The sequence below is a fragment of the Engystomops pustulosus genome, chromosome 7 (genome assembly GCF_040894005.1).
Source record: "Engystomops pustulosus chromosome 7, aEngPut4.maternal, whole genome shotgun sequence".
NCBI lineage: Eukaryota > Metazoa > Chordata > Amphibia > Anura > Leptodactylidae > Engystomops > Engystomops pustulosus.
Window position 1 is genome coordinate 144,185,307 of NC_092417.1, and position 20,487 is coordinate 144,205,793.

The following is a 20,487-nucleotide window of genomic DNA, read 5'->3' on the forward strand; positions in this document are numbered from 1 at the left end:
AAAAATAGCAAAAAAAACCTCTTTGCAATTTTTTTTGCCATTTTTTACACCAAAAAGTCTACGATAACTCTCCCCCAGTGTTACTAAGGTCTACATATACAAAATACTTATACAATATATAAGTATAATGACAAAAGGTTTTCTTCTCCATAATGGCTTTGTTATGTGATTTTAGTGCAGGACTAAAGCCGGCTGGACCCTGGGAGACCGAGGAAGATGAGGGATTTAGTGACTGGTCACAGAAATTGGAGCAGAGGAAGCAGAAAGGCGCCGCTCAAGCCACAGAAGAAAGAGAGGAGGTCACACCCACAGAAGAAGAGCAGAGCAGAATTGTAGGAACTACAGAGGATGAGGTTCAAGATCTACAGCCAAAAGCAGAAGAGGAAGAAGATGAAGGGACTTCTCGCTTTGAAGCAGTTGAGGTATTTCTGCCAACGTCTCAACAGAGGCACTCCTGTCCAGGATAGGGGACGACTTTCTGACCATTGGAGGTCCCAGTGGTGGATAAAGAGATCAGGGGTTCAATTTTAGATCTGAGCACTATATTTCCAGAGTATCTTTACTATATATCAGCAAGGTATCTTTGTATCTTACCAAATATGATAACTATTTCATTTCCTGCTTTATTTTCATCAGTCGAATGAGGAAGCAGATCCCTGCAATTATGAACACAGCAGCTACGAGACCAGTTCATCAGAGGCACCGATCACCGCATCCAACCAATGGGAAACAAGGTACAAGTCTCTCTCTCTCATATATATATATATATATTAGTGGTAGGGGCTATGCCATGGTTAGCAGATTTAGGATTTAAGTTATTTTACAAATATTATTTGTCTTTGTCACCTCAAACCCCATTATAATTTCTTTGGTTTTTCAGAGAAACTATTGATAATGAAGAAGAGGACAGAAGATCAAGCCCATACCCAAGAGAAGAAGCTGAAAACTTTGAGCAAAGAAGAGAAAAAGAATATTCATATGAGACATACAATGATGAGGTAGGTCCAAAAACAAGTGGGCCTTGTTCCCAATCAAAGCAAAGACTGGTCTTGTTATATACTACCATAAGCATTGCTGTTACTAGAAAAAAGAAAGCTAAAGTTTAGTTGTCTTCAATCATCCCCGTGCACAGATCTGTTATGTAAAATTATGTCTACTGCGAATTTAGGGTTTACAGTGAATTATTACTGCAGTGAAGTAATCAACCCTTGCACTGGTTACTGTATATACTCGAGTATAAGCGACACGATTATTAGCTGAGGTGCCTAATTTTAACACAAAAAACTGGAAAAACTATTGACTCAAGTATAAGCCGAGGGTAGGAAATGCATTTTACCCAGCCTACCCGAAGTATATAGCTAGCCATCACATGCCCCCCAGTATATAGCCTGCAGCCCCTGCCCCCCAAATATATAGCCTGCAGCCCCTGCCCCCCCAGTATATAGTCTGCAGCCCCTGCTCCCAGTATAAAGCCTGCTGCCCCCTGCCCCTCCACTCTATAGCCTGCAGCCCCTTGCCCCCCAGTATATAACTTGCAGTCCCTGCCCCCCAATATACAGCCTGCAGCCCCCTGTCCACAGTTTACAGCCTGCAGCCCCCTGTCCACAGTATACAGCCTGCAGCCCCCTGTCCCCAGTATACAGCCTGCAGCCCCCTGTCCACAGTATACAGCCTGCAGCCTCCTGTCCAAAGTATACAGCCTGCAGAATACAGCCTGCAGCCCCTGCCCCCCAGTATACTGCTCTTGCCCCCCAGTATACAGCCTGCAGCCCCCTGTCCACAGTATACAGCCTGCAGTCCCCTGTCCACAGTATACAGCCTGCAGCCCATGCCCCCACTATACAGCCAGCAGCCCCCTGCCCCTAGTATGCAGCCAGCAGCTCCCTGTCCCTAGTATACAGCCTGCAGTCCCTGCCCACCACTATACAGCCAGCTGCCCCCTGTCCTTAGTATACAGCCTGCAGCCCCTGCCCCCACTATACAGCCAGCAGCCCCCTGCCCCTAGTATGCAGCCAGCAGCTCCCTGTCCCTAGTATTCAGCCTGCAGCCCCTGCCCACCACTATACAGCCTGCAGCCCCCTGTCCCTAGTATACAGCCTGCAGCCCCCTGTCCACAGTATACAGCTTGCAGCACCCTGTCCCTAGTATACAGCCTGCATTCCCCTGTCCACAGTATACAGCTTGCAGCACCCTGTCCCCAGTATACAGCCTGCAGCCCCTGCCCACCACTATACAGCCAGCAGCCCCCTGTCCCTAGTATACAGCCTGCAGCCCCCTGTCCCTCCGGGAGGTCCTCTTCTAGCCATCGATGTTCTGGATTCCTGTCTCCGTGCGGTGCTGTCACTCTAGTCATGACATCAGACGAATGCTAACATCACGGCGGTGCACACAGTAGAATGGCACCGCATGGAGACAGGGAGCTGGATCTGAATGATGAGATCTTTAATATGACACATATGACACAATATGAAGCATCTTTCTAGGGGCCATAGAACAAAAGATGATGGTGTCTGAAGGGATACCACCTCTGTAACCACTAATTTTGACTCCTCTCATGTGAAAATGAGGCGAGACAAGTCATATTTGCCTCACTTTGGGGGAGATTTTGCATTAAAAAAATCAGAAAGCAGTGAAATTTGCAAAAACGTATTTGTGCCGTATTGTGGGCTTGGATTTTACGGCTTTCACTGTATGCCCCAAATTACATGTCTCCTTTATTATTTGGGTCAGTGCGATCACAGGGATATCAAATTTATATAGGTTTTATAATGTTTTCATACATTTACAAAATTAAAACCTCCTGTACAAAAAAAAAAATTCTTCATTTTGCCATGTTTTGGTGCTAATAATTTTTTCATACTTAGGTGTATGCCATTTTTTATATTTTTCAAAATGGCAACCTAACATGCTAATGATTTTTACTGTTTATTTATATTTCTATGAGTTCTAGGGAAAGGGGGAGTGACTTGAATTCTTAGGTTTTTTTAATGACATGTTTGTTGCATTGTGATACAGAGAGAGTCTGGAGATGTGAAAAGACAGTCAGTGAGCAGCGATGGAGAGGACAGTGAAGCCAATATTACTGTGAAGGTGAGTTCTGATCACACTTTGACAGATGTCACACCAGAGACATGCAGAATCATCAGCGGCACCTGATTTTTCTTGCTGTGAATTTAAAAACATTGGCAAAGCGCAGGAGAAAAATATATAAATAAAACATCAATTCACCCACAAACCCTGTCACCTACCTAACAAGCAGCATAAACATTATTGGTTAGGGACTTCTGGTTGACAATCACTTTCACTGCACAGGAAAGATGACCAAACACAGAGGGACAAACAATAGATAATAGTAAAGGGGTCATCAGAAGAGAGGAACGAATGATGTTTACAAACTGTAAAAGGTGGAAAAGGTGACCATAGCATCACAGTTAGAGAAAGGGAATTGGATCAGTTGCACTAGTTGGGCTTGTACTTCTGTAGCCTAGAAGAATCACCATGAAGGATCCTCAATTCTGTATTCATAAAAAACATATAAAGGACAACTAGATAAAGCGTTACAATAGGAATCACAAGGTAATACATGCTTCGAATTAGTATTGTGTATCTTGTTTCTCAGTATGTAAAATGTTTTACAAATATTTCACACATTTTTTTGTTTTATGGATATGTAGGTTACTGAGAGAGCAGAGGTTCTGAATCGCTCCATCCAGAAGAGGTAAATTCTAACTATTAAAAAAAAACTATATTGTTACATTTCCAGAAATTAAACGGGTTTTCCCACGAAAGAAAATTCTGTGAATAATTCCTAGAATTTAGGAGTATTTTATGACATTCCTTCTTTTACATATTGTTATAGTTATCATTTATCTCTTTTATAGAGATTTTTTGTTACATTTAAATATTTTTTATTGTCAAGATATCTGGTAATAGTTGGGTTAAATTACAGTCGGAAGACAATAGTGACAGCTGTAGTAGTCTCTATATTGTAAGCTATCATACAGAGAAATAGGTAGAGGCAGGGGAGCATTCATTCCAGACAGGCCAGGATTCATGCACCGCAGTTCTGTCATGGTTTGGCCCATGTATGTGGTCCATTGTGTCTCTTCCACATACAAACAAACCAGAACTACCAATTATTCATTATAGTTGCTGAGCACTGGAAGGTATGTTTTACACTATCCTCTATATATACATTTTTGACCTTAACTCATGTTACATATACATATTAGCTTAGTCCATTGATATAGGGAATGTCTTACTTATGCCCCCCCCCCCCATCTTATCCTTATTTTGAATTATGATCTTACCTACAGCAATAGTATGAAGAGAAGTGAGCCACCTCTCCCAATAAACAAGATTGATGAGCGTCTGGAACAGTACACACATGCTATAGAGGTATGGAGATACTTTTTAGTCTTCTAATGCTTTTTACATGGGCCAGTTATTAGTAATGGACTAGTAATGGGTGGTCTTTACCAATAACTGGACACCCCTTTGCTAGAGTTAAAGGGCTATTCCCATATTCCCAATTTAATTCACCTGCCATCTACATACATTTCTTCAATCGAATTAAAAAATGTAATTTCCCATAAATGTAGCCATATTGTACATTAGAAACAACATGGCTACATTTCTGGGAAATTATCTTTACTTGGGTAATTTTTTTAAAATAACATCCATTTAAAGAAATGTTTATATATAACAGATAAATGCAATTTTATGTAAATGCCTTGATAGGAGCATCCCTTTAAATGCAGTTATCTTTGCTACTGTGTGGGGATGACTTAATCCTATACAGGTAACATTTAAGGACAGTGCAGGAACTCCAATGATAATCCAGCTTGTTCCTACCTTCTCACAGTCCAAAATGCCTAAAATGTGTTGCTTTGAAATAGCGCTGAGCATAGCACACTCGAGAACTTGCAAAAAAATGGGTCAGAGGATAATGGTGACAACATCTGAAACTGTAAATCAAGATCAAAACAGATGGAAAGACAGATGTTATATTGAAATATGCTTTATTTAAATGTGATCAAACAACAATATAAAATCAATTAAAATTCCCACGAAGGGGGAAAGAACAATAGTACCCCCAGTGTACAGCCTCAGTATAGAATATATAGCAGATGTAACAGACAGTAATACATAAATATAGGCAAAAGTATAAAGTGCTTAGTTAGAGAAATGTAAGTCACATTACCAAATGACGAATGCCAGGCTGGAGAGACCGGGGGTTCACAGGTGCCCCACGCGTATCGTCCCACGCGTATCGCCTGAGGAAGCCCGCTTGACGGGCGATACGCGTGGGGCACCTGTGACCCCCCGGTCTCTCCAGCCTGGCATTCGTCATTTGGTAATGTGACTTACATTTCTCTAACTAAGCACTTTATACTTTTGCCTATATTTATGTATTACTGTCTGTTACATCTGCTATATATTCTATACTGAGGCTGTAGACTGGGGGTACTATTGTTCCTTCCCCCTTCGTGGGAATTTTAATTGATTTTATATTGTTGTTTGATCACATTCAAATAAAGCATATTTCAATATAACATCTGTCTTTCCATCTGTTTTGATCTTGAGCATAGCAAACTCTGGGCTGTTTGTCCTATCTGGCAAACTTTGATCTAGTGAGATGGCACTCAGAGCCCTCTCTGTGGGCACATGGGCATCGCCCTAGCCCAGAGTTAATAAGATAGGACAGACAACCCAGGATGTGCTATGCTCAGCGCTATTTCAAAGCAACACATTTTGGGCATTTTGGACTGCGAGAAGGTGAGAAGGGGCTGGATTATCATTGGAGTTCTTGCTTTGGACGTCACTATTCTTATTGTTCAGGAAGGCCTCGGAGGGATGCTACAATGATAATCTGGATTTCTCCTTCTTTAACTGGCATTCATATCCTAATTGTGGCAGAGCCTGGGGCAATAAGTTACTGGTTAAATTGTCTTGTTGGCACTTTGTAATAAATAAGTGGGCTTTGGTTGTAGTTTTGGCACTCGGTCTCGTAGAGTTTCCCCATCACTGTATACCTATTATACAAGTTGCTGTGCCCTTATATCACACCAGGTTGTTTATACTCTGATATTTCCTGTACAGTCATCATCTAAAACAGGACGCCTGGTTCGTCAGCCATCTCTAGAACTGCTAAGTCCGGCAGATGCAGTGTCTAGCAAGAAGAATATGTGGGAGTCTGGGGAGGTCACCACAGCATCAAAGCTATCCCCTTGCAAGGTAAGACCTTAATAACATGCATTGTGTTCCTGTTTAAAGGGGCACATAGATATTAGACTAATATTGACTCAACCTGTTCATTTAAGCAGGACTGACCTACTGTATGTGTATTGTGGTGTCTTGATGTCAGGGAAATGAAGGATGAGGCCTTCTGATGAATATTTTTTTTCTTGGTAGAGATAATCTACTGTTGGAAGTGGCTTACTCCTCTCTCCTCATAAAGACATATATCTTAACTCTTTCAACAAACAGGGAATGATTGCATCCAGAAATGTTTGTGAAATGTTATATGGGCCTTCCCCTTTTTAGGATGAACTTACCTTAGTTTAGGCTTTTAAGGATCAATATCGTGACGTTCCTTCTACTTTTAAGATTTGTGCGATCAGAAGATTGTTTAGTCAATAATTCAATTTTCACCTTCAGACCACCATAGAAAGCAAGATCAGATTACTTGGGCTTTCAGCCTAACCATTATAGTTTGTAATCCTTTACCTTGTCAAGCTTCAGTTGATCAAATATTCAATCAGTTTGAGTGTGAATCGTGTTTAGAAGACCTGCCCTCTTTGTAAAAGGTGCTATAAAGCAATGCAGAATCCCAATCGTTCCATATAGGTGTCTCCATTCTAACTTTAGGTCATTATGTGTATGGTCTACCATGTGGTGCCGCTCTAGACAAGAGTTTAACAAATCTGCTGTTTCCATGTCATCTCTGTCGTGGATAGTCTATGCCCCATAAGGTTCACCATCATGTTACAACTGTAATGATATATCTTATATTACACAGGACACAGAAGGCATAAGCATTGGCGTATCGGACATGATCCACCAGTGGGGTAAAGGGAAATCTGAACCAGACGGCAATGCAGCATCTCCAAAAGTCCCAGTAAGTTTGTTTTCTGTGATATCAAGGTATATATGTTAAAAAAAAATTTGCCTGGCTAAACATTTGTGTTTCTATTGTAGGAGGTTAGGCCAGGAGAGGTTCTGAGCAAAAAGAGCCTATGGGAGCAGAACTCCAAGTCAGTGCAGAGTAATAAGGTAAACTTTCCATTCTAATGTCTTTATATTATAAGCCATTTGGTATATTGGTAAGCATATATTCACACAACCGGACTGGTTCATGGCAAATCACAGGGTTTGGTGAAGAAAGGATAGGGAGCGGGCGTTCCTCACTTATTCCATCTGCATTTGAAGATGAGAAACTCTGTGCTCACCGCAGTGTGACCGGGTGCCATAGACCTCAGTTGGGGTGTCAACTGGCCACAAATTGTGCAGCCAGATCACGGCCCCCATTATGGTCATCTGAATAAGGCTTCAAATGATAAATATCCAGGAGCAGGCATTTCTGGATCCTCAAGCAAAATTATGCATGTGTGTCCTCCTAATTCTGCTGTGAATAGCAAGGAGCATATTGCTCTATGTTCTGCCTAAGGTCTAAACAGTACCGGCATCCTGTGGTCTCCCTGTTTTCTGGAATCAGTTTTGACTAAATCTCACCACTGTATGGTTCTTTGGACCCCAAACTTTTTTGTACATCACTTGTGCCAAATAATGTAGTTGTAGCTTGGCATGTGCTTTGTGCACCTGGTACGAAGAGTGTCTGACACTTGAGGTAGTTCAACACTGTTTGGTTGTACTTTCCACCTTCTGTTAGATGAAAATCTGCATGTTTTTTGTTCCAAATTAGGCCAAGCCCCCAAGGACATGCGACTATTACTGGAGACATGCCCCTTTTGTACAAGTTTCAAAAGTTTCTGAAACATTCTGATAAATGTGGTGCAAGGTGTTTTATCTGCCCCATCAATTATAGGAGGGATTGCTCAGAGCTTGTGCCAGTTCCCAGTGTACAACCAGAAGCTGAGCCTATTTCCACACTTATGCCACCTCCACGTCAAGTGGGCGTGGAGGTGTGTTAAGGGGATGTGACCAGTGGCTCAAAGGGCTGTCGTGGGAACTTCCTGTCCCGTTTCTGCCCCAGGCCTAACTACACTACACAAAAACTGGCACAAGTGAAGGTCGGACAAGGGGTGGGGATTGTATCTTAAGCTGCAGTACCCCGTGCCAGCGTATGATGAATGCCCACCAGGGTCTTCTTTTTACTGTCCTGGTGCCTGCTAACCAAGGGTCATTATGACCCATTATAAAACCAATGTCCATTATAAGACCTTCTGTAGTAACTACATGCATGTTGCTAAATTTGGTAACTGAGTTGTATTATGAAATCAAAGACATAGTTTACAAAAGTCTCATCTTATGAATGTGACCTCAAATAGAACAAATTCATGCAATATACAAATTACTTACTGTTACGTATTATTTCTTAAAAAACAACAACATAAAAACAGACTTGGTTAGTTTTTTTTTGATAAACAATGTTGTTGAGTAGGAAAAAAAAACAGAGGTTATATCTACTTCCCAATCTTGAGGGTTGGCCCAAGCAAAGAAGAGGTCTAATTGGGTTTTATTAGCGTTATTACCTGCATTATTAACTTATTTTTGTACTAATTTTGAAGAATTCTTTCCCGTCACCAACAGTATATAGTGGTTGTATATTTTGCAGAGCTGTACAGATATCGCCATTGCCATCATCATGTGTGTTTAAGACCACTAAATGTCTGGTTACCAGAATTATTTCCTCAAACGCCTTATCCATTTTATGATTTATTATTATTAATGTGGCAATTATTCACAACATTTATTATTATAATTAATAATGTAGTTATTGTAAGAAGTATAATTAATAGGGGCTTCAGAAGTCTCCGTAATTGGGACAATGGAAGATTTTTGATTTGGACTTCATTTCATAACCATATGCTCTACATGGTTTCTACTGCTTGCAAAATCTATAGGGTTGCAGAGAACCTTAATATGGAGAACATATGTTATTACAACTAGTATAATGGCTTATTTTACAGCTTTTCCTGATACAACAAGGCCTTCAAGTGTACACAAATGTGGAAAAAATATGTGAACTGAGGTCTAGGCAAGGTGAAATAAATAGAATAGAGGAGGTATCTTTGCAGTTATCAAAACGGTCTCCCAGTACTAGTTCCTGTTACCCAGAAATAAAGTTTAATTCCCTTTTCACAATTTGGCCTTGTTTCTGACCCATGTATTCACTTACCATGTGTTTCATATGGAGACCGATATGTATCGGTTCCAGTTACTTAAAAGCAAACAGGGTGGTAAAATCAAGCACTGGGCCTCGTCTCTCCCAGGGTCTCAAAGAAACAGAAGGGTCATTCCACATAAATGCTTACATCAAATGAGGTTTCACAAGACCACAATGTGGGTGGTTTACTATTACCTATTAAAGGATACTTCTGAACCCCCCTTTTATTTTATAATTTTACAATAAAAGCCAATTCAGTCTGTGGTTGTGTGGTCACTGGTGGATAATATCTGTCGATTACTACACAATAAAGCATTGGAGAACAAAACATTCATTTCCAGACTGACCTTTAACCTGGTCTTTTTCCGCAGAGTGTGACACCGAAATACAAATTTGTTCCAACTGGACATGGAAAATATGAGAAGGTCAGGGTGGATGAGCCTTGATGAGGTAATCTAAAAATCCCCTCTGTGCATCTTTCATTTCATTCCTTCTATGTAACTCTCACTCATTTACTTAACTCTCTTTCCTCGTTCCTTCTTGTATCCTGTTTCAGTAATGGGCAACCTTCAGCAATCTAGTAGCTGAGCCCCATGAAGAGCGTAGAAAGGTCTTGTGGTTTATGGTATATCTACAAAGGGTCAACCAATATCTACAGGAGGGTTGGCGTCTCCTTTGGAACCCATGTTTACTGACACACATAAGAAGTCACTGTCACTACTTGCTTTTACTATAGCTCTTTAGGTTTCTATAGATGCCCACACATGTAAAATTAGTAGCCGCTTTATATCAAATAAGATGTTTAATCTCTGCACACACTGTACAAAAGTTACCTTGTTTGCCCTGGAAATGGAGCCACTACTTGGAAGAGTCACAGTCAGTTAGTCCTTATACCACCCCCCCTCCCCCCAGTGAAGCTGGGAGTACTAGTATCGACTTAATTGTGGATCACCACTACAAAAGGGTAACAGGTTTAGAATAACCTTGGGATGATGTACCACACCCTCAGATTCATAAATCACACTAGACTAGGTCTCAGCTTCCATGACTCTTCTATGAAGTGACTCCATGCCTCCACATCCATGACCTCTGCAAAGTCTTTTAAATACAGGGCATTCAGAGATTAAGCTTCTTATTTTCCATAAAACACATTCAAAGATTACAATATAAGGCCACCTTTTGAAACCCTAAGAGCCATAATAAAAGCAAGTTGTGGCTCTTTTTAAAGGAAACCTACCATGAGGAATCTACTATCAGAAGTAGATCTGATGGTAGATTCCTCCTGCCTGTCTCTGCCCTATTCTGTAATTTAATAATCCTGGAACATAACCTAACTTGTTAAAACCTTTATTTTAGTAATATGTAAATTTACTGCATGGGCTGCTGGGGCATGCAGTGCCCGGCCAGGCAAGTACACGCCCCATTAGCCTCTGAAGTTAATCTACCTATTACTAAAATAAAGTTTTTAACAAGTTAGGTTATGTTCCAGGATTATTAAATTACAGAATATGACAGAGGCAGGTAGGAGGAATCTATCAGATCCAGTAGATTCCTCATGGTAGGTTTGCTTTAAGGTTTGTGGTTTTTATGACTTTAGATCTTGTTCTGACCACATTATGCCTCTACTTTATGCAAGGTCATAACAGGGTTATCACTGTAGTGAAGAGAGCCTTTAGTATCCCTACATGTGTCTTCAATCTCAGATCTCAGATTTTTATCCATCTACTTTTGTCCAACAGAAACATATTCTGGTATTCTGCATAGTATTCTGTCTCATCATCAACACCTAAAGAGTCTGCACAGTAGCTCATGGAGGTCATATGTTCTGTATTAGGGGGTTACACGGCTTCCATGTGCTGCTACACTAGGTCTGTGCCTTTCACTGAAGAAATACACTGGACTGAAGTGTGTGGTGTTGCCTTCTACTAAGTGATGTGCACTTTCACACCTTCTTACAGTTAGGTTTATGTACTGTCACCATCATATTTTTAGTAGAACCTGCCATGCCAGAGAAAGTGAACTGTTAATATGAACTTATGAGTTATATGGGAACCAATACACAGCCACAGCAAGAACATTACATAAAGCAGTACAGAAATACAAAAGAGCAAAGGTAGAACATTATTTATATAGAAGGCATTGTGTATTCATAAGGTCGGGGTAGTCCTAAGGAAGATCTTCCCTCACTGTTTCATATCCCCATCGACTACTTTCTTCTCATCTTCCTGCTCAGCATTTTCCCCTCGGATGCTCCACCCGGATGCAGTCCTGTTAAAACTGCTTGGTGTTTCTTTCTCTGCGACTCTCCTATGAAAGAAGGCGGTCACTCTACGCAGGGGACGTGATGCAGCCTCTTTAAGCTTTCGGGCATCAAACCGAGGTCGGTGCAAGAGAAGGGGCAAACGAGAACGGAAAAAAGGAAGTGCTTGGGGAGCTGTGGGCCCTGGCTTCTCCTGCTCCTTATTTGTTGCAGCCATGTGGTAGAGTAATGCATCCCACATCTTGTTGGCACGGTTTGATTTGCTCGCTTGAGTCCCTTCAGTGGTGTCCTTTTTCTCCTCTGATGATTGCTCAGGTTTGCCCTCTGCTTTTCCTTGCTCAGGAAATTTTGGTTCTTCTGACTCAACCACAAGGTGCTTGACAAGTCTTGCCCATCCTCCACCTGGCTTCTTTCTAGGTGGTTTAGGTTTCTCAGGTGCCTTCAAGAGGGTTATCTCCTCTATGGGAACCATGTCTGATTTGGTTAAAATGTCTTTACTTGTGGTTACATTGATAGTTTCAATTGGTGGAGAAATTGTGACATTAACATGAACAGGCTTAACAGTGACTTTTGAGTCTCCATCAGGATAATCTGTGGAGCTGACAGCAGATACAGCCTTCTCTATACTTGTTGGCCTCAAATCTGTGGTTGATTTATTGTGTGTAATGTCACCAACAGTGGAAAGTTCATGTATAGTGTCCTTTTTATCTGTTATCTTTGAAGTTGTTGTATTAGATTCTGGCTGCGTTGGTTTATCATCTGGATCATGACTATAACCATTGGGTGTGAATGTAGACTCCTGATGATCAGGTATTGGCCTGGGACAGCTGAAAACCTTTGTAGATTTTGTGTCTTCACATTTTGGGGGGAAAAATTCACCTCTCTGAATTTTGTTCACCTTTGTCTCATCTTTATTTGGAGAAAGAGGTTGTGTGTTGTCTCCATTTGTCTCCTGTACAATTATTTCTGGAGGAGACACAATCTGAATGTGAGGCACTGTTGATTGGTTTTGAGGTGCTTCTACAGCCTTTGGCGTGCAAGGTCTGGGACTGCTATTAGCAATGGTCCTCGGTGATAAACGATCTGGGTTGTTGCCTCCTTGTGGATGTAAGAAAAAAATATTTGGAGAGGTGGGTCTAAAAGGTAGAGGTGATGGTGAATCATGAACTGGGCTAGGACTCAGATACTGGTTCAGACTTTGTTGCTCAGATACAGTGAATGTGAACTTCTGTTTTGGGTAAGGAGAAGGAGCGCGATGGGTTACTCCTTTGATTTGAAATCGTGGGGGCAAGATAATGGAAGGCGGTTTTTTATGTTTTTGCGGAGTTGTTGATTCAATACTTTCCAAATCCGCTTCACTGACTGGAGAAAGAGTTGAACGGAAGGATTTAGTGGTCAATGTTGGAGAAGCTTGTACAGCACTTTTCTTTGCAGCTTTACGGAGAAGGCGCTGAAGCTTTGCATTGTCTTTACGTGGCTTAGGGGGTGTTGGAGGAGGTACAGGAGAAGGAGGGCCTGGATTTTCTAATGGCGTCACTGTTAGCAGCATGGTGGAACCTGGTGGGATAAAAAACAAAGACAGTGTCTGTTTCTTTCAGTTTTATCCAATATATTTGCAGTGTGCTTACAAAACATGAAAGAATGATGTAGGGGCATCACAAGCAACGAAAATAAGGAGTTCATGATCCAGCCAGGCTCCAAACACCAAAAGTTTCTTTATTTCATAGCAAGTACAAAAATTTTTTAAAATCCACTCGCCATGACTAAGGACAGAGCTACTGTCCGAAACGCGTAGGCACTGATGTCTGTCTGAGTGGATTTTAAAACATTTTTGTACTTGCTATGAAATAAAGAAACTTTTGGTGTTTGGAGCCTGGCTGGATCATGAACTCCTTATTTTCGTGCCATTGATGTCCCCCGGGCAGAAGGGGAGGTCCGTGCCGTACTCGACACCGAAGGGGGAGGTGAGCTGGCATTTCTTTTTTGCATCACAAGCAACCCACTAAGGGATGTTCATTGAAAATCTTGGTTATCACAAGAAAGAACATCACAAACTAAGGCTGCATTCACACAACCGCAAGGGGGACGTATATACGGCCGATATACGTCCCCCATAGACGGCAATGGGCGTGCGGCGCCCTAAGGGAGCGGTACTGCTCCGTGCCCCGTGAAAAAATAGGACATGTCCTATTTTTTCACGGGGCACGGAGCAGTACCGCTCCCTTAGGGCGCCGTGCGCCATATATCCCTATGGAGATATAGGGATCTCCTCCTCTCCCCGCACGCTGCCGTGTGCCCGCCGTGCTACGGTACGGCGGGCACCGGTCGTGTGAATGCAGCCTAACAATGACTACAGCACCACCAAAAATTATTCTACTTCTCATAAAAGACAATATTATGCCAAAAAAGGCAAAATCAAAAATATTTGCAATAGTTCTCCTCTTTATTCCTATTTGCTCATATATGTAGTGTGAATAACATCCAAAGAAGATTATACTCTATTATATGGATTAATCTAACTTTCGATACTGTTTAAGCTCTCCTGCTCTCAGGCTTTCACAATATATTATAATCTACATTATGCCTAGCTACAACATGGCATATATTATACATAATGGTCCACAGTTGACATCCAGACAGGGAATACCCTTGCTACTCTTTGCATGCCTAGTATAGGAACTGCGGGGGTGGTACATGACACAGAGATTTATGCAGAAAAGGCACTTCCTGTGTCATGCTCCACCCCCTCAGAGCCTGTAGTAGGCATTTAAGTGTTCCTGAAGTTAATAATAGAATTGCATGAATAAGTAATAACATGTTTCTTTCTGATTCTTTTCTAGAACCCTGGATTAAAAACGGATCAGACTCGTCTTTCTAATGCTGAACTGTGGAGTCCTGCTGCCTTCTCTCAAACTGGATATGCATTAACTCCACCCTCTGAGCTTTTGCGCTGTGTTCTTTCATAGTTGTGTGTTAAGCTAGGGCTACACATCGACATGCAGGCTGCAACATAAAATGGCGATGTATCACTACCACATCATAACTAATGAAAGTGGACAAGGTCCCGTTGCTACATGCATTCTGCTGCAACCTGGTAGTCATCAGAAATTTAACCAACCGCATTCATTAGTTGTGATTGACAGTATGACAGTTGTGATTGTATTGTAAAACAGCAAAAATTGCTGCACAGCTATAGCCTTAAAGGAAAACTACCATTTGCTTTTATGCATTATGAACCAAATATATCTTGAGAATGCTGTAGATACACTGATGCAGAAACATATCTTGTTTAAACCCTGAACTGAATGGTTTTGCTGAAAAAAACTATTATAAAATTATGATAATGAGGCACTGTTGCTCCTGTGGCTGCCCCGGCTCTCTCACTATTATCCTAATTATGTACTAATCAAGCCTTGTCCTACCCAGCATAATACGTCATCACTGTGTTGTCCCTGACAGGCAGAAGTAATCAATCACTGTACCATCCCCCAGCTGTTATGTATGAGTTATCCAGCTCAGGTTGATAGGATGCACATTGCACAGTTCAAGCAGCTTCTGTGTATAAGGAAATAATGGCGCACATTTACTAAGGGTCGCGCGTTGCACTTTTGTTGGACTGTGCACGTTCCTCATGGCTAAAACGGCTTGCGCAGGTTATTTCAGGTGCACGATCTTCGTGAATAGCGGCACGCAGCATTATAGACGGACAGTGCACTTTCAGTGAACTCGAGTGACCGAGTTAGTAAATGTGCCCCAATGTGTTTATGTACAACAGCCAGCTTACACCCAGCTTTCCCAATGTCCTGAATTTTATAATAGTTTTTTGAGCAAAACAACTCCGTTCAGGGATTGAACAAGATATGTTTCTGTATCAGAGGCGCTACAGCATTCTCAAGGTATGTTTGGTTCACAATGTATAAAAACAAATGGTAGATTTCCTTTACTGTGCTACTAGTCATAACACGACTTCACAAACCATTGTGCCTAAATACTACAAACATAACTAAAATCATAATTTGTAACTGCTAGGCCTGTATTCAAAGATCCTCATTGTCCGTGCCCGCAGTCAGCGGTTTACTTTTCAATTAAGTAGCTTCAGATGTCCGTTTCTACTTTTTTATGTGCTGCTTAAGCTTTTAATGGTATTGAACTTCCTGCCCTCTTATATAGTACAACAGTGAAATCCAATCCAAGTTAAAATTGGGTCCATATTTGCTGGTACAAACTGGACTTAGGCACAACATCAACAATGTATAGCACACACTAGTATACAGTCCGTTTACTAAGTAAAAAAAAACAAAAAACAGCAAGTCACATGATGTCCAAACCACCCAATTACAATGGGTCTTTTTTTGTAACAACTTTTTTATGCTTTATAAATAAAATACAGACGTATATGTAATACTGTGTGTGCGTTATTTATTGTTTTTTATGAAAAAATTTGGACAAGTTTTATCACAGCTCATAAACAAACCCAAAAACAAATGCGTTATAAAATAAGCCCATAGTGCCTACTGTTTTTGTGGAAGCATATTTTTTATGTGAGTTGAAATTAAGGTTGTGGGTAGTCACATTCTAGGAATCCGAGAGAACCATGTGGGAGCAGGGGGAAGGGGTAGCAAAAAATGCTTAAAATGGGTATTCTCATCTGGGCATTGACATTTAATTTAATTCATGTGCCATATGTAAACATTTCTTCAACTTGATGTTGTTACAAAAATTTACCTGTGGGAAGATAATTTCCCATACTGTAATAATGTTGCTGCTTATAAACAAGATTGTCTTCCTTGGATACGACAACCGCTGCTGGAGGGATAGCACAAAAAAACAACTTTTTGTATTTAATATGGCCAGGAGTTGCGGCATGTCCCACAGCCGTTCTATGGTAATGAACGCTGTATCCAGGTGGTCAGACGGGGCTCAATAGCACATGTGTGGCCACCACTGTCAGATCGTGGGGTGGTCATATCCAAGGACAGCTATTTTGTCTCTAACTGACAACATGGCAACATTAATGGGAAATTATTTACACACAGGTACATTCTTTTAATAACATCCAATTGAAGAAATGTAAATATATGGAAAATTAAAATAAATGTGAATGCCCAGTTGAGAATAACTTATCAAAAGGGGTTTTCCTTTTTAAGCACATTACAGCATATAATTAATATTGTTTTTGTAATGAAAAGTTATTCAATTTTCCAATATATTTTCGGTATCAATTCTAGATCTCTGCTTGCTGTCATTCTACAGAAGGCTTCATTGGTTACATCCTGTAGATAAACACCGGTCCATGGTCATGTGATGTTGCACAGGTGCGCGGCTCGTTAGCAAGAGCTTTGAGTATAGTGTGTGTTATACTGTGCACTTGTGTGACATCACATGACCATGGACCGGTGTTTATTTACTGGAAGTAAACAATGAAGCTTCCTGTTGAATAATAGCAAGAAGACAGCAAGCAGAGATCTAGACAATTGTGAAGAATTGAAACAAAAAGTATTTTGGAAAATGTATAACTTTTGATTATACAAATAATTTTAATTATTTGCAGGAATGTTGTAAAAGTGGGCAATACTTTTAAGTTCTCGCAGCCAAGTTGTCAGTGCCAGAGGCCAGAAGACTTGCACGATGCAGGAACTGGGAGCTGGAGCAGGGTAAGTACACTTTGGGCCACATTTATCAAACAGTAGTGCAATCTGCATTAAGTGCATTTTGCTTGTGCAGTGTGCAGAGTGCTCCAGATTGATCAAAAGTCTGCATTAATCTGGCACCCCCTGCACTGCTCGGGAAGTGTGCACCAACTTTAACATGGAGGGTGCAATACAGTTCTGTTAAGTCGCAGTAATAAATGTTGTGCAAGGTCTGCTGCTGCACCAGAGCACCCCTTAAGGTGCAGAATTTAGTGGCAGTGCAGCCGCCACACAACACTTCCACAAACACTTCAAAAATACATGTGTAAGCAGTTTGCACGTTCATTTCAGTGCAGACAGAAAACTGGCTTTAATAAATGTGGGCCTTCATCTGTAATCAGAACCACAGCAGAAAGGGTGCATTTACACACGGCATGCCCGCCGGGTGGGCATACCGCCGTGCACTGGAGAGGAGGAGGTGGCCCCTCCTCCCTCCATAGGAAACAGCGTTGGACGGCCGCACACCAGGGAAAAGATAGAGCATGTTCTATCTTATCCCGGTGTGCAAGGCGGAATGGTGCCACACATGTGTGGCACCGTACCGCCGCTGTGCCACCATTGCCATCTATGGGGACGTATAAGAGGCCGCAGATTTGTGGCCGCATGTACGTCCCCGCAGACGGAGGTGTGAATGAACCCTTACCTCGCTTTGTGGTGCATATAAAAGGGATGGCCTTTTTTGGCTTCTATTTTGAGGTAGATGACCTCAAAATAACATTATGGTTAATTAACATGCAAACTATGTACAGAAGGCTGGTGAAATAATGCATTGTCTATGCACTAAAATAAGCAGCTCCTAGTGCTTGAACAAACGCCGCAGTTTTACCGGAGGTATCAAACACTGCGGCGGGGTACAGTGTAATTGTCGGACAGCTCGCAAAGCTGTCCAACGTATTCATGAGGGGGTGGGGTGGTGTTGAGGCGTGGCTAGGGGCGGTGACTGTGGCCTGGCGCGCGGCAGTCACTGGTGGCCTATGGAGCGAGTGGGAGGTCCGGGGAAGAGGAAGCGCCTCGGACCACCCCCTCATGAATAATCGGACCGCTTTGTGAGCGGTCCGATGATTACACTGTACCCCGCGGCGTTTGTTCAGTAAGCAGCTCCTAGTGCCGAAAATGTGGGTTACAGGTCCTCTTTAAGTACAATACTACAATGGGGAACACTTGTTACAAGTGTCTGAGGGCAGAACTGTTCTAGTTGCCCATGGAAACCAATCAAAGCTCAGCTTTAATTTAATGAACGGCTATGTGAAAATGAAAGCTGAGCTCTGATTGGTTGCCCAAACCAGCATGTTAAAATGGAAATAAACATAAATCTCTCCCACTTTCATATCATTTATTTCATCCATCCATCACCAGAGCATGTGATAACACTTTCAATCATTACAAGTGCCTGGAGTCATGTATTTTCTGTACATGACTCCCTTAATCTAGTGACATGAAACTCATTTAGCAACTGTAGCTATTGGAAAGGAAACCTGGCGTCACCCGCCTATATTCTACACATTAAACTTAGTGACAACCAAAATGGCCGCCGCTCAATATAGGAGGTGTTGATAGAGAGAGATGACCATATTGGTTGTAATTCACCAAGGATACAATTTTTCACTAATGCTAAAAATCATTGTTTTTAGTTAAAACTGAATTGTAGGGAAATGATTAATTATACAAATGTGTTTCATTTAAAACATTATATATACAGTACATACATATATATATATATATAGCTACACAGTGAAACATTAGGAGGCACATCCCATGGGGCATTAAATAGATTAGCACGCTGTAACCTAATCTCCGTCTTCTATGTTAAGAGACGTGAAAATAGTACCTAGACCTATGATCACGTGATCAACAGCGCCCCTGATTGGTCCTGACTAGTATGGCCTCTTGTAATTTGGAGCAGTTCCCAGTCAGAGCTATTAGGTGATATCCAAATCTAAAAAGCTGACGCAAATTAAGCTCTTAGGAAGATAAATACTGGATATTTAGGATTTTTAAGTCCAGTCATAGCAACGTCATTCACTAAGTAGTTAACAGAGTGCAGGAATGTAGTCCGAGATTACTTCAGTCTGTAGAGGGGGTTGATAATCTGTGGGATTATCTTCAAACTAACACTCCAATACCATACACAGCTCCAGTCCAGCAAGAGCAAGACTATGTCCATTTCAAATAAATACATGTAGTATACAAAATGTAGCAGAGTTGAGTTTGCAGTTTAACATTACGGCACTAGGAGTTATAGTTCTCGGTTGAGATAATGCAGTAAATTTAGAGGGATCCTCATGTAATATCACAGTCTGATTGCAAATAGTGACAAGAAGCTCAGTGCAGGTGCATATATATGTATATATATATATATATATATATATATATATATATATATATTAGACACTTTACTCCTTACACAAACTACATAACTACATTATTTGTAATAATTCAACTCTTTCTGCACAAGCAAAAATCGGAATTTTGCAAATTAATTCACATTTATTTATTTACCTGTACAGAGACGTTAGCAGGTGTCCAGCAGCTGTGGCCAGCTCCCTTCTTCCGTCTGCGGCTGGAAGAAAACGACCCCCATACCTGGGGCAGCAAAACTCAGAACCTGGGGGGAAGAAGGGGGGGCTCGCCAAAGGTCAAGGGGAGGGGAACACCCACTGTTTAAAGTGGGACTCTGGCCCCCCCTACTGTCTGGAAAACTTCACAGGTCACCTCGGATATGTGTCAATGCCAAATCTCTATTTCTTTGAATCGGTGCTATAGAGCTAGCACTCCAAATTGAATATGTATTTACATACATTGATGTATATAACACATATATTTCTTCTATCAAACAATTGTACCATGTATCCTAAATAATGGGCCGATGCAGTTTAATTACATAATTTAATGTATAAGATATATATAAGATCACCTTTTTTTTATCTTCAGGCATATTCTATTATTTATGGCTGGTATAAGAAATTTTCACTGAGAACTGATATTCAATATAATTTTAAATATACCCCAAAATACAAATATACTGCATTTTTTAAACAATTTTAGTTGTTCTCATGGTAAAGAATTATTTTCCCTTCGACAATTGTGAGACATCTTCATGATTGTGTATTCTGGATTTTCTGTAGATTCAAGACAAATCTAATGATGGAATTCAGCTAAAATGAAGCCTGTCGCCCACCCCCCACTAT

General features: G+C 41.2%; 2 protein-coding genes across 3 annotated transcripts in view; one reads left to right on the forward strand and one right to left on the reverse strand.

Annotated features, from left to right (window-relative positions):
* The window catches only part of LSP1 (lymphocyte specific protein 1), a 57,903-nt gene extending 41,892 nt beyond the window's left edge, over positions 1-16,011 (forward strand). For both annotated transcript variants that reach the window (XM_072118096.1, XM_072118097.1), the window contains exons 3-13: positions 176-422; positions 637-734; positions 881-998; positions 3,016-3,090; positions 3,675-3,718; positions 4,317-4,398; positions 6,103-6,237; positions 7,022-7,120; positions 7,201-7,275; positions 9,721-9,799; positions 14,450-16,011. In XM_072118096.1, the coding sequence (XP_071974197.1) occupies positions 176-422; positions 637-734; positions 881-998; positions 3,016-3,090; positions 3,675-3,718; positions 4,317-4,398; positions 6,103-6,237; positions 7,022-7,120; positions 7,201-7,275; positions 9,721-9,795 (1,048 nt within the window). In that variant the 3' untranslated portion in view covers positions 9,796-9,799; positions 14,450-16,011. The remainder of the gene's footprint in view (positions 1-175; positions 423-636; positions 735-880; positions 999-3,015; positions 3,091-3,674; positions 3,719-4,316; positions 4,399-6,102; positions 6,238-7,021; positions 7,121-7,200; positions 7,276-9,720; positions 9,800-14,449) is intronic.
* Positions 11,459-19,938, reverse strand: PRR33 (proline rich 33). The gene is made up of 2 exons (XM_072118095.1): positions 19,799-19,938; positions 11,459-13,166 (listed from the first exon to the last, which is right to left on the reverse strand). Exon 2 carries the CDS (start codon positions 13,156-13,158, stop codon positions 11,533-11,535), a length of 1,626 nt encoding a protein of 541 aa, XP_071974196.1. The 5' UTR covers positions 13,159-13,166; positions 19,799-19,938; the 3' UTR covers positions 11,459-11,532.
* Between the last annotated feature and the right edge of the window lie 549 nt (positions 19,939-20,487).